The sequence below is a fragment of the Epinephelus lanceolatus genome, chromosome 16 (genome assembly GCF_041903045.1).
Source record: "Epinephelus lanceolatus isolate andai-2023 chromosome 16, ASM4190304v1, whole genome shotgun sequence".
In the NCBI taxonomy this organism is placed as follows: domain Eukaryota; kingdom Metazoa; phylum Chordata; class Actinopteri; order Perciformes; family Serranidae; genus Epinephelus; species Epinephelus lanceolatus.
Genome location: NC_135749.1, coordinates 27553667 through 27567507, shown reverse-complemented (window position 1 = coordinate 27567507; position 13841 = coordinate 27553667). Strand labels below are relative to the sequence as shown.

The window sequence follows — 13841 nt, the reverse complement described above, 5'->3', positions numbered from 1 at the left end:
AAACTTTAGAGGCTAGGGTTTAAAAATAGTAGAATAAAATAAAAGTGAGCTCAAATTGAGAAAAACCGATTTTACCAGAGACTTAGAAGTTACAGTGCAAGATATGAATGACTTGACTAAATTTAGTGGCAGCAGCGGCCAGCCATAATAATATCAGGAACTTGGCACAGCAGACATTATTAGATTTTAAAAATGTACCTCTTGTTAATTTGAAAAGATAAAAGTTGAAAGCAGAAAAGAAGAGTTGCACACTCTGGCTCCATATGCTTTTTGTTATTGAGATGATGCTTTGGCCCTCAGGCCTTCTCCACGGTCAACAATCATGACTGACAGCCAAAACGTCATCTGAATTAAAGAGAAATGCGTATAAAGCCAGAGTGTGACACTTGATTTCTACTTTAAAGGCTACTGCCACTGATCAGCACCTCACTACAACTCTTGGTGTGCATCATTTCTCTATATTAAAGTCTACCAAAGCAAAACAGTCCAAGCTGAGAATACTGGATGGTTCATGTAGCAGCAGATCAGAAATGTGTTTTGTCACTTTATTAACCAATATAAGTATTTCAAAAGCCAGTGCATCTAGAGTGGTGTGTTTCACTTCACAGCATGAAAATAGATTCATATCATCACAATGTGACTGCTGAAAGTTTGACAAACAATATTGTTATTGCTCAGCCCTGAAGCACACACTCAATGTTGCCCATCTAAAACCTAAGAGAGCATATAACAAACTGATGAGGTAACTGTTGACGTTATGATGACACCTCTCAAATGACTCTGAAGTAAAGCTAAAAAGTCCTACCTGCCAAAACCTGAGCCTGCCAGGATGCTAAGTAAACACGGCATTGCTGAAAGAGCCATGAGTCACTCACCAGAGCGCGTAGGCGCTTTAACAAGTCATCTATTTGGCTCCTCAGGGCACTAGTTTGAACCTGATCCCTCTTTAGTGTGCTCTGCCTCCTCCATGAAGGAATCCTAAATGCCTATCACCTGAGTGGGAACAAATGTTTGCTCAGTCGCCCCAGCTCTTCATGATGTCATCGCTCTCTGAAAAGGGCTGCCACCACTGCCGCCACCACCACTGTGCAAGCGCCAACCTCATTGGACGCGGTAAATATTTACCCACCAACAATTATAGCAGCGCCGGGCGGCCTCAGAGCACCAGCCTGCTGGGTAAACAGAGGGCGGAGATGGGAAATAAATGAGCAGTGTGCATCTGGCTGCGGCTGAGAGGAGCCTCTGATGGGACGAATGCTACTCAAAGCAATGACATGTACCTGTGGAAAAGGTCACCAAGGTCTTTGACAGGCACCTTGCTGCCATCTGTGTGTGACAGCTGAGTCCAGACATCCCCGCTTATCATCAGGGCACAGGCTCAACCCGCAGGGACAGCAGCCGGGCTACAGTGACCTTTTACCAGACTTTGCTTTGGTGTTACTTAGTGAGAAGCTAGTTTTCTGTCTGCTCTGTGTGGGTGTTTAACAGCCTTTTTGTACATTATAAAACACATCTTTATTTTGTGGTAATGAAAATAAATGTGTAAAATTCAGCTCTGTAGCCTTGCTAATAAAACAGACTGTACTGTAGAAGTACTTAGTACCTCTAAAAATGTTACATTTTGGCCAGACTGCCCAGATTTGTGCCAAAATTTGCACTCCTCTGAGTCTTAACTCAGTCAAATCTGAACACACAGACATGATACACATAATTTTATATTCTGTGGGACTTACTCTTCCCAAAAATACTCCACACACTCCTTTTAAATATAGAACTTGTCTGAGAATATCCACATTTTTAGGTTTTCTTCAGTATCAAAGTAATCCAGTGATTGTCATCTGTACGCCCATGGGTGCACTGCAAACAGGAACTGATAATATCTAATTCGGCTTACTTATCATCGTGACAATTTGCCAAAGTGTAAACATTTGCTTTAAAAAAACAGGGCTCAAGCTTCTGCCGTTAACTGACTCCATGGCAACATAGTATGATTATCCTTCAAACTGAAGTAAGACAACAATAATAGAAGTAACCAGAAAAGCCATTCACATTGAATCTTTTCCTGACTTTCTTTGACTTTCTTTTCCCCAGTATTCCTCAATAGCAGACATTTTCATAGTGCCGTACAGTCAGATGCTACATCCATCAACACATGACATTAAAGTGGTTTCCATCACTGTACTGTACACACTGTAAAGTGGATAAAACATCTTTTTTTCCAGTTTAAACAGCCTGAAGTGTGCGAGCGACAGTGCGTGAGAAGAGCCAAAAGCAACAAGGCTATTTATTCCTCCACTGGTTTATTTCAGACGCGCTTTAAAGCCCACGGTGTACATTTCAGCTCTGACCCCACAGGCCCTGTTGGGATGATGTATGCTCGGACAGGAATGCCAACAATGAACACCTTAAATCACCGCAGGGCTTGTTCAGTATCAGACTTATGAGAACCATATGGACTACTGTTAGTCAGACACCGGGCTCAGATGAATGGCATTCCTTTCCATACTAGGCGACGTACGCTCATTTTCCGTTCCTCTCACTTTCCACCGCTGTTACCTTTTTTCATAAATCTCTTTTACAAACCCTCCACCCTCCTCCTCCTCCTCCTCTTCATCTCTGCTGCTTCCTCACAAACATTAATCCCATTCTGAGCTGGCTGAGGCGAAGGCTCCCGCTGCTCAGATAAATGTACGAGAGATGGTATTAGGATATTAACTCGGCTGTACGGCGAGTCATGACTGGATACCAAGACTTAAGTCTTATACCTCCCTGGGGACTTTCCCCTCTGCCAGGAAGCCGTGCGTATGGCTCCTATTTTCAAGCCCCATTAATGAACCAAGTGTGGCGATCGTGGTGCGCGGGGGCAGAAGAAGAGCACTGGGCTCAGGGAAGGACATTCCCAGCATTCCTGTGTCTGTCTGACGCAGCAAGGAGGTCTGTTTTTAGGAGAGACGACGGCGCTGGGGGAGGGGGATGGAAACACTGGGATTAGGAGGTGTGGAGGGACTGATTAGCAATGACGGGAAAAGAGGAGGAAAAATGCAGTGAAAATATTTAACTGGGGCAAAAATGTCACGAGCAGTTTTGTGTTTTGTTTTGTTTTCCAAGCAGTAATCGCACCATTATTCTGTAGCCTGTCTGTGCCACAGTGTAAAATATTTTAAAGGTGTGTTAAATCCCACAGCACAAGATGCCAGGGTTGTTCATCAGTGACCCGGTGATTACCTCACCAGGTTTAAAAACTCACAGTCCAGCCAGTGCAACAATAAAACTCCTTCTCATATATTCATGTAATCATAAAACTATTCAGATTTAGATGAAGTCCTGAGTTTAAATTCCTTTCGGTTTTCACAAAGTGCTGCTGCAGTTTTACTTTTGCTCATTTTATCACTCAACTGAACCACATTAGTTTTATGTTTGTGGTTTTATTGCAGAATTGTTTTCCCTCTAGAGCCCAAGCCCATCATTTTTTAGCTCTGTATTCACAGTTTTACTTTTAATATTGTGTCAGGTTTTGCTGCTTTACTCTGTTTTCTATCATTGTAAATTTACGATTTTGGACTTTTGCACCGTTGGTCAGATAAAACAAGACATTTTAAAGGCTCTGAAAACTTGTAATGGGCATTTTTTTATTCTAACATTTTATGGACAAAAAAGTAAAATACAAACAAAAAGAATCCAAAATGAATATTGTTTTTATTTACAGCCCCATTAAAGGTTGTTTTGCCTTACTTTGGCTCTTCAGTTCCAGGTTTCTGTTTATCATTTAGTTTCCTGGGTGCTTCACGTAGGACCTGTAACAGGGAGGATGTTGAGGATATCTGCGTTGACTGTAATCACTTACTGTCCCTGGGTCATTCGAGGACGGGGAATGAAAATAGGCAAACCAAAGCAGAACGAGGACAGATGTACAGGAGTCTGAGAGCAGGGTGGCAGGAGGATTGTGTTTGTGGTCCCACATGTCGTTTTTTAAGACAGCGGCTCTTAATGTCTGTGTCTCCCTCTCTCCCCTGTTGTGATCGGACAGGTGGTGACCCCAACCAGAGTGGGACAGGCCTACACCTTCAGCCCGGGTCAGCACAACCAGCAGGACCTCTATGATGTCCCACCCAGCAGATCACAGGGGGTACGTGTCTCAGTTTACCAGTGTGACCTCTTCTGCTGACCTAAAAGTCTAATAATAAAGTTTAAAGTAAGACTGATAATGTAATCACCAGTGTACTCCCTGATGGATTACTAAAGGTATTTAAAGGAACAGTTCACCCCAAAATCAAAAATACATATTTTTTTTCTCTTACCTGTAGTACTATTAATTAATCTAGATTGTTTTGGTGTGAGTTGTCAATTGTTGGAGATATCGGCCATACAGATGTTTTCCTTCTCTCCAATATAACAGAACTAGATGTCACTCGGCTTGTGGTGCTCCAAAAAATTCAGCAGCAATCAGAAATCATGACCCAGTTACGCAAGATAATCCACAAACGTTGTTGTGAGCAATTTCATGTAGGAACTATTTTCTTTCTACTGAACTACACCCGCTAACTGTATCACTGTGCAGAAGGAAGAGTGCATCTACTCATGGACAAGAGGCTCGTGACAGCGCCAGATGTAAACACTAATGGCATCCCCTTCAGCTGGGCTGTAACATTAGCTAGCTCAGTGGTGCTAGGTGAGCTAGCAGTAGATGCACTCTTCCTTCTGCGCAAGCCAAGTGCTATCCAGTTTCATTATATTGTAGAGAAGTCAGACATCTCTACAGCCGATATCTGCAACGCTCAGCAGCTCACACCAAAACAATCTAGACTGATAAATGGCACTACAGGTAAGAGGGAAAACATGTATTATTAATTTGGGTTGAACTGTCCCTTTAAGAGATATCTGGGTGAAATTCATTATTGTACATACACATTTTTAAGAAGAAAGAAAATTATTTAAAAAAAATGATAATAATAAAGTCAAAAATACAACATCCAAGTTAAAAATTAGCATGAAAAGTACCAAACTGCCCATAAAATACATCCATTCATTCATTCATTCATTCATTCATTCATTTTCCATAACCGCTTATCCTCTTGAGGGTCGCGGGGGGGCTGGAGCTTAAATGGTTTTTGTGCTGTGTTTTGGATCAAATCAGTCAGAGTTTTGTTGATAAAACATTTGTAAAATGTCACGTGTGTACCCTTTGCTGTAATCCACTACGGTTAAGCATTTAAAAAACAACAAATCATTTATTCCAAAATGTCAGCGCCCAACACAGCATGAGTAGTTTTTAGATAAATACAGTGTTGGTCAGAACGAGATCACTGTTTCTTTGATCTTAACTCTGTTATATATTTAATGTGCCACACATCCTGTTCTCTGCAGTGACCTTGTTTTCTCAGAAAGGATCTTTGACAGTTATAGTTTTGTCCCGTCATCTTGTCCTCAACCGATAAACCCTGCAGTTTTATGCCATGTTGAATTATTAAAAGCAAAACAAGAAGTGGAGCCTCTACAAAATAAAAGGCTGCAATTTAGCCCAGTCTAATAAAAAGAACCCAAACTATAAGTTTACCCTTATTTTTTTTATGTCATGATTCAGGTGTATGATATTCCACCTGGTCAGATGTTCCCCGGTGCCAGAAACCAGGGAGTTTACGATGTTCCTCCATCTCAAATGGACCCCAGGACACAAGGCGTTTATGACATACCTCCTTCTTCACAAGGGGTAAGAGAACATTTCACTAACTGGTACATCTTCCACCACAATGATCAGTCAGACACTCTGTTTATTTCAGTCAAATAAAGTTTGAATTAAGGAAGTGGTAGCAGCTTAAGGTATTTATTGATACAGCTCCTCGTATTTCTCTTAATTGTCTGCAATAAATGAATAATACGTCAAATGTCATATTTAAGACATTCTTGCGGCGGCGCTAAATGAAAGCTTTGCCTGCCAGGAGAGTTTAACCATAAACTCCATGAGTAGTTCTGTGTCTGAACTCAAAAAAAAGTCAAGGACATAACTCTTCTCTTTCCAGACCCTCTAAGATTTCAGCAAACTTCCAGACCCGACCAGGCACAGAGCCATCAGTTTGTTTGTAATAACCTGAAATATGCCGGGACCTGTTATTTGCGTCGCTCCTAATTACAGTTTTGGGCCGGCCTGTCTAGCTGTAAAAGAGTGCATTTCAAGGCTGATGGAAATCACTTACAGGCCACCGTTTTATTCACCCCCACTGCGCTCCCATCATGCTCTGTGCCATGTACGTCAAACTCTGCTCGGTCAAGTTAGTGGGAGGTTGAAGCTTTGTTGTATTCTGCATTAGAGGAAGGAATCAAAGGCAGAAAAGTTGAGGTTTCAAATGTATCTTCATATGCCAGATGGTCTTCCACTTCCTCAATCTCTAACTGCAGCGCTGCTGTGCAAACTGTATCCAGAGAAAACCCGCTGACATTCAGTGTGTCGACTTCTTCTAAATGTCATGTAAACTGGTTTTCCTAAGTGGACTGAGGGAGTGAAGAAACATGGATTTCTCCTGGAGAATGCAAATTTCTTACGCATGTGTTCGCTTAACCACATCTCTAATTGGCTTCCTACAAGTATGCATGTGCATGACAAAAGAGAGCAGAGAGACTGGATGAAATGAGACATCATTACATAGAGTGAAGCCTCATTTCAAAGTCGGACTAAAAGTGAAGCTTCCAAACTAAAAATGAGCCTCTAGACGTCCAAATAAGTCAGACTAAACCTGAAACCTCCAGTGCAGGGCGGACTTGTCAGTACAGAGAGCAGAGTTAGCATTAGCATAGTGAAAGTTTTGACAGTTAAAATGGTAGAGTGTGCAGTTTATGGATGTAAACTGGACCCTGCAGCTTCTCTCCACTATCTACCAAAAACCCCACGGTGGCAGATATTATCATGTTTCACAACTACTAACACTGTAGAAGCCACTGCCAGTTACAAGCTAACAAACAACATAAATAAAAGATGCTAACTACACTTGCATTCTGACACGTCTGCTAGTTGCAGATTTTGATGCACAACAGATTCCTCATCTGAGTCTGGGTCTGAAGGTTTAAGAACCAAAACTGGGTCTCTTCTCTTACCTGTGTAATAAATAACAAACACAAAGACAGTAACTGTGCTGCATGGTGGTGAATTTGCACTAATGATTGTCCTCTCCTGCAGGTCTACTCGGTGCCTCCCTGCAGGACCAACCCCGCCCTCCAGGAGGGAAACTACGACTTCCCGCAGCCTCTCAAACACAAACAGGAAGGGATCTATGATGTACCTCCACCTGTCCTCACCAAACCCACACAGAGCGCCCAGTCGCATTATGACTTCCCCCCCAGTGTGGAGACTCCAGGCCATCACCAACACCCAAATACCAACGGCAACGAAGGTATTTACGATGTACCTCCACCCGCCCTTCACTCAGGGGCAGGGTCTCAGAGGGACGTGTATGACATCCCCCGGGGCATGCAGCCCTCCCAGCACAGAACCTCGCCCGCCGATAGAGACGGGAGCAAAGGCATCTACGACATCCCCGCCCAGGATGCTCGCGCGGTAGCAGACGTGACGGATGGCGTGAACCGTCTGTCATTCTCCAGCACTGGCAGCACGCGCAGCAGCATGTCCACCTCCTCGTCCTCCACAGGCTCCAGCTCTGAGAACCGCCTCGCTCTGGATGTGGACGCAGCTCTGCAGAGGTTATACCGCCTGCAGCAGGGTGTAGAGGCCTCAGTCGGGGCTTTGCATTCAATGGCAGCTTCCCCGCACTGGAGGACTTTTCCCTTTATGGAGCGCCACGCTAACGATGTCCGCACAGTGCTGGACAGGGTCCGGGCTGCTCTGGGAGACTTTGTTGTGTTTGGTAGAGGCGCTGCAGCGAATGCCACAGCTCTGTCAGACTCCAGCCTGCACAGTAAGCTGAGACGGCAGCTGGGACGCCTGGAGGACTCGCAGCAGATCCTCCTGCAGATCTACCAGGTCCTGGAGAACTGCAGCTGGGCTCTGAATGCCTTGGCGTCTTCTGGCAAGCACCACAACAAGAGCGACGACCTGGACCGCTTTGTCATGGTCTCAAGGACTGTTCCCGATGACGCCAAGCAGCTGGTCTCCACGATAAGCAACAGTGCTGAGCTGCTGTTCAGGCGGACGCACATGGATGGGTCTTTTTCTGTCGGGAGCACACCTGATGAGAACATGATCCACCCTCTCACCTCCCCCTCCTCTGATAACGACAACTACGGCGGACAGACCAAGCCCTTCCCTGTGCCCTCCAGCCAAGACAAAGACAACATGAACAACAGCGAGAAGTGTGTGAAGAGCTGGATGGAGGACTACGATTACGTACACCTGCAGGTAAATCCTCAGAGCGAGAAAAGTCAAAGATAAAAAAGGTTTAGTTTAAAGTATTTTGTGAATGTGAATACTTTGTGCAGTAGTGTTGCTTTGATCTGGACAATTTGGGGCATTTCTGTCAACCAGAATGTCTTTTTAGTCCTACCACTGCACATGGCAGCTTTAATATATGGCCTATCTTGTTTCTGTGTTACAGTCATGTCAGTTTCATATCCAGTAAATTAATGTTTAGTATAGGAAACGTCCTGCGACACTCAATCCTCCTGTTTTGTTTTTTTGTTTGTTCAATTTCTTTATGTCCACTGACCTACTGAGTCTAACTCATATAGGACATATCAGAAGGTCCAAACCTGGTTGTGTGAGTGAGCACCTTTGAATGCCTCTTCTCATCCACTCATCTTTCTCCACAGGGCAAAGAAGACTTTGAACGTCAGCAGAAAGAGCTCTTGGACAAAGAAAATATTATTAAGCAGAGTCAAGTCCAGCTGGGACAGGAACAGGTGAGGCTTTCTGACATTGTTGCCCTGGATTCTCCACTATCAGTCATAAATATTTATGTATTCAATATGATCAGATTTACACAGCTGTTGACATTTAGGGTCTCGTGGGTTCAGAGGCTTTGTGAGACGAACAGGGAGTCGAACATTTGGAACCGTTTCTTTGCAGCCAGATGGCATCGCATAGTTGTACACATAGGAAATAACTGGGGATGCCCCGATCCAATCTCAGAGATCGGTATGGGGACATCTGGCTTTATTTAACTGATCGGCATCTGCTTTATTGAGCCCCTTCAGATTCTCTGATGGTGTCACGTGCAACTCAGCTGGTCAAACCGCCGCCGGCTGGTTTTAGAATGTAAAGCACGTCACCTGTTTCAACAGCCGATGAGCTTTTAGTGAAGTCTGCTGGTCAAGTCAAAATGGCCGCAGACGGTGTGTTCGCTTGCTGCAGCAGGTGCCCTGTTTCCATCCTCACAGTGTGCTGGTGTTGGACGGCGGGTTGCTTGCTGCTGCTTGCTGTATGTGCTTACACCCCTTGACACACACACATTGTCACTGACTGATTAGCTGGTTTTTAATATTATTGTGGCGTATTTATTATGAATACAGTCCATCTGATGCTCGTTTTATGTTTGTCGCTGTTTCATCACTACTACAAATGCAGCTGTAGCCAGTATCTCACTATCACTATCCTCATTCATACTTGAACAAATTATATTCAGCCACAAAATAAGCCTGAAAAGCTGATGATCAGAACAGAAGTACAGAGAGTTGTTGCATAGAGATGATACACCGTCTCATCTAGTTGCATTGGTGTGAACGGACAGGTTTTTAGAACGTTGTAGAACAGCGTGTTGCAAGTAGTTGCATGTTTAAACTCATCTCACTGCGAACCTGTGGTTACGAATAATTTTACATTGTAGTATTGTTACTTTTTAACTAAGTATAAGGGCCAAGTACTTCCTCCACTGCTGTACATGTTAACAAACAAGCTCCGACAATAATCTGAATCTGTCGCCCTTCACAGATCAATCAGTTCAAGAAGCTGGAGCAGGAAGTGATCAAACCAGTGGAGAACGACGTCACACAGTGGATCTCACACCAACACTCGGCCTCTCCCTCAGACTCATCCTCTGCCCTGTCCCCCTCCACCCACGTGTGCGCCCGGGACCGCCAGCTGCTCGGCTTCTACTCCGAGCAGTGCGAGCAGCACTTCGTGACGCTGCTCAGTGCCGTGGACGCCTTCTTCGGCTGCGTCAGCACCGGGCAGCCTCCTCGCATCTTCGTGGCGCACAGCAAGTTCGTCATCCTCAGTGCTCACAAACTGGTCTTCATCGGAGACACTCTGTCCAGGCAGGCCTCGGCGCCCGAGGTGGCCAACAGGGTGATGAACTCCAGTAATGTGTTGTGTGACTTGTTAAAGACGGTGGTGGCTGCGACTAAAACAGCCGCCCTTAACTACCCGAACACAGCAGCCATCCAGGAGATGGTGGACAGAGTCACTGACCTCTCACATCACGCTCAGCAGTTCAAAGAACAGCTGCTGCAAATGGCCAATTTGTGATTTTCAACAAGTAGACAGACTCCATGTGTACATTAATCTAGCATAAATATATATATTTACATGATATATATCTATATATATATTGCTCTTCATCTTTAAGTTTTGTTGTAAATAGTCTCCGGTCTGTAAATATTTGCTCTATTTTTGTGTAGATTGTTTTATATTATGGTATAAATATATATATATATATATATGTAGATGCAGTACTGGTGTCTCTGTAGGATTACTGTATGTAGACGTTTTTCATAACATTCCCGTCGCGTATTATGAAGCACCTTATGAGATGTCCTGTGTTTTTCAGTTTTGCCCATAGAGTGTCGTTGATGTGTCTTACTGCTGGGTGTGACAGTAAATCTTGTAATTCATGTTAATGTTGATGTATACTGTATGTTTGTGTGTGTGTGGAGCTCTCCACAAAGTAAAGGATTGTTCTTAACCATGTGACTGTGTCCTTTAATCTCTCTGACATCACAGAGCTGTTAGAATTCCCGAGAGAGGAGGAAGAGGGCAGAATAATGATGATTAAGATAGAAAGTGTAACTTTAATGCTTAACATTTGAAACTTTGCTTGGCTGTTGGACAAGATCAGAGCAGGCCTTTTATGATTCAAGATTCCAGCAAATTGGGGTTTTAAAGGCCAGAACTGATATTAAATCCACAAGGAAATACCAAATTAATTTCTATAAATAGATACTTTTCATGCTGAAATCTAATATTTCCCCTCAGAAATGTATTAATGTCAGGGTAGACACACAGTCAGAGACACTGAAACTGAAAATCATATAAACGTACTAGGTTTTTGCCAGACTCATGATTGAGATGCAGCCAAAAGCTCTGGGAAAACAAATCACACAAGTTTTATATTCAAGCAAGAAAGTGGAAATGGTAGTTTGACAACATTCAAGGTCTACTTACTAGGTTTTTTCCCCAGACCTTTATCTCAGTCATCACATAGAGATTGTGCAGCTGTCGTGTCAACATCAAGCATGACTTGCACATAAAGTTTGTACATTTAGTCTCTCCTCAGCTTTCAACAACATCTCATGGTCTTCATCAGGTCCTCATGAGGTGCTTAATTTAATAAGCCGTCATGTGGACAGTTTATTTCTGTCAAACAACTAGTTGAGAACTAACATCAGCTCTCAAACATATCCTGTATGTTTAGTTTTCCTGAGCTTTTGAGTACTGACATCTGTTTCTTCAGTAAAAGGTGGCAATACCACTCTGTGGAAATACTCTGTTACCAGTAAAAGTCCTGCATTCAAAATTCTACTGAAATGAAAGTACAGAAGAAGAGGAAGAGGGCAGCAGAATGGCTTCTGTCTGTGCTATATATCTGTGTTATATTTAAAACTGTATTTTTTACATTATTCCTTATGTGTTAAAAATTAAGTCCTTGTATTGCTCTCTTCAAAGCCAGACTCCATTGAGAAAAACAATGATTTAACATGCTGAACACAGGAGCTGCTGGTCTACTACTGTCTCACTCACTTAGTTCATTTGTGTTGTGTGACTTTGGTGTTTCAAAGGGTTAGTTCAGATTCACCAGAGTCACACAATAACACAAACTAACTAACTGACCAAGGCAGGGGTAGACCAGCAGCTCCATGTTCAGTGGAGTTACTGTTTTTGTCAATGGAGTCTGGTGGCTTTAATGAGAGCATCGATGGGGAACTGAGGCCGTTAATGGCTTCCCCATTGAAACGAAAAGTTAAAGAAGTGAAAAGACTCTCAGTACAGTACAGTATACACTAAAACTGATATCAGTGTTTTTAGGTGGAGTCCGTTTCGGACTCCTGCCTATTTCTCCAAACATCTTCTGTATGTGATACGCTGACTATAGATAAGTACCTCATACAACAACCCCACTTCAAAAAATAAAAACTATGCCTTTAAAATGTAAGCTGCATTTTGATGTTATAGCTCGTAGAAGTTTGCGATTTCAGCTAGCTTATATAGCCCACTGTTGGCTAGATATTTTTAATGTTAAAGATTTCTGTGTACAATCTCATTGTTGAAAAGTATAACTACCAGATATACGTGATGGAGTAAACCAATTAAAATATTTGCCCTTGAGATGTGGTGGAATATAGTATAAAGTTGCATAAACTGCTTAATACTCAAGTGTACATACTTCAAAACTGTACAGTACTTTAGTAAATATACTTCCACCACTGGAGTTTACATGAAGAGTTAAGCATGACTCTGCAGTTATTAAATCTGAAAATAATATATCATTGCAGGGTTTAGGGTTTTTTATACAAGTGTAGTAGTCCAGCGTCTTGTCAAACTCGATCACATCCTCATGGACGCCTGCGGGATGTTTTTGATTTTGAGTCATATCTGATCAGGGTTAGTTGTACCCTCTAATCTTCAGGAAAGGGTCAGAGAAAGATGGCTGCTGGATGAAGTGCCTGTGCCAAACAATTCTTCACTTTGCTCGCAGAACATTAGATATGACACATGAAGAATAATGAGGGGCAGGAAAAAGGACGCTACATATGTTCTCTGGACCGTGAGAAACGTGTTTTTCCAGAGTGACCCGATCAGCTGCAACACATTTTCTCTGGTTCAAAGTGTAGTGAATTGATGAAATGTACAGACCAGCCTCTTGGGATCTTAAAGTTGGAGACTTGAGTGTGACTGACTGTAGAATACAACTAAAACAGCCCCTCTTTCATTATAACCCGAGTGAATATATATTCTCTCCCTGTGGTGGATAAGAAGCTGCTGTAAAGACAGACTGATGTGTGAAGAAGAGGTGACCACAGCGAGACTTCAGCTCCCAATCAGAAAATCTCATTAAAAATCCTTCCAGTGCACACAGGCTGGCACTTTACAAGCAATCCAACTGTTTTTATTATTCACTCTGAGCTCTCCAGGGAGACGAGAGAGAAAAGAATCTACAATGACTTTAAAAAAAGGGTTCCCATTTAACACAACCTGCAGACTGGCTGTAAATCAGGAGGTGCTGGGTCCATTTTCTGCTACTTAATACTTCTACTCCATGACAGTTTGGAGGCAAATCTTGTACTTTTACTATAATTTTAGTTACTAGTTACTTCAAAGATTCAGATTACTAACATAGATATCATATCACCTAAGTCAACTAATTAATTCACATTTAAAGTTGTTAACACATGAATGCATGCAATGTTTCTTAAGTAATGTAGCAAGCTGACTTTGTCCTGCAGAGGTGGAGGGGAGGGTTCATGGCACATGCCAAACTGCAGACCACTGTTTGAAACCAACAAACAACAACACCCATTGTTTTTTGACGACCCTTCATGGTGTTTTCCAATGGCATCTGAGTGTTTTTTACCGACAGATCACAATGTTTCCAAGCAGCAATGTCAGAGACATTGAAAAGTGAAGCCAACGCGTAAGTGCAAAAAGCTGCAGTTCCTCTAATGGCCACTTGAGGGTGGCTTCA

General features: G+C 42.9%; 1 protein-coding gene across 2 annotated transcripts in view; it reads left to right on the top strand.

Moving 5' to 3' along the window:
- nedd9 (neural precursor cell expressed, developmentally down-regulated 9) overlaps positions 1-10848 on the top strand; it is a 41772-nt gene extending 30924 nt beyond the window's left edge. For both annotated transcript variants that reach the window (XM_078175740.1, XM_033636154.2), the window contains exons 3-7: positions 4028-4126; positions 5582-5707; positions 7169-8344; positions 8755-8844; positions 9872-10848. In XM_078175740.1, the coding sequence (XP_078031866.1) occupies positions 4028-4126; positions 5582-5707; positions 7169-8344; positions 8755-8844; positions 9872-10408 (2028 nt within the window). In that variant the 3' untranslated portion in view covers positions 10409-10848. The remainder of the gene's footprint in view (positions 1-4027; positions 4127-5581; positions 5708-7168; positions 8345-8754; positions 8845-9871) is intronic.
- Positions 10849-13841: the final 2993 nt, after the last annotated feature.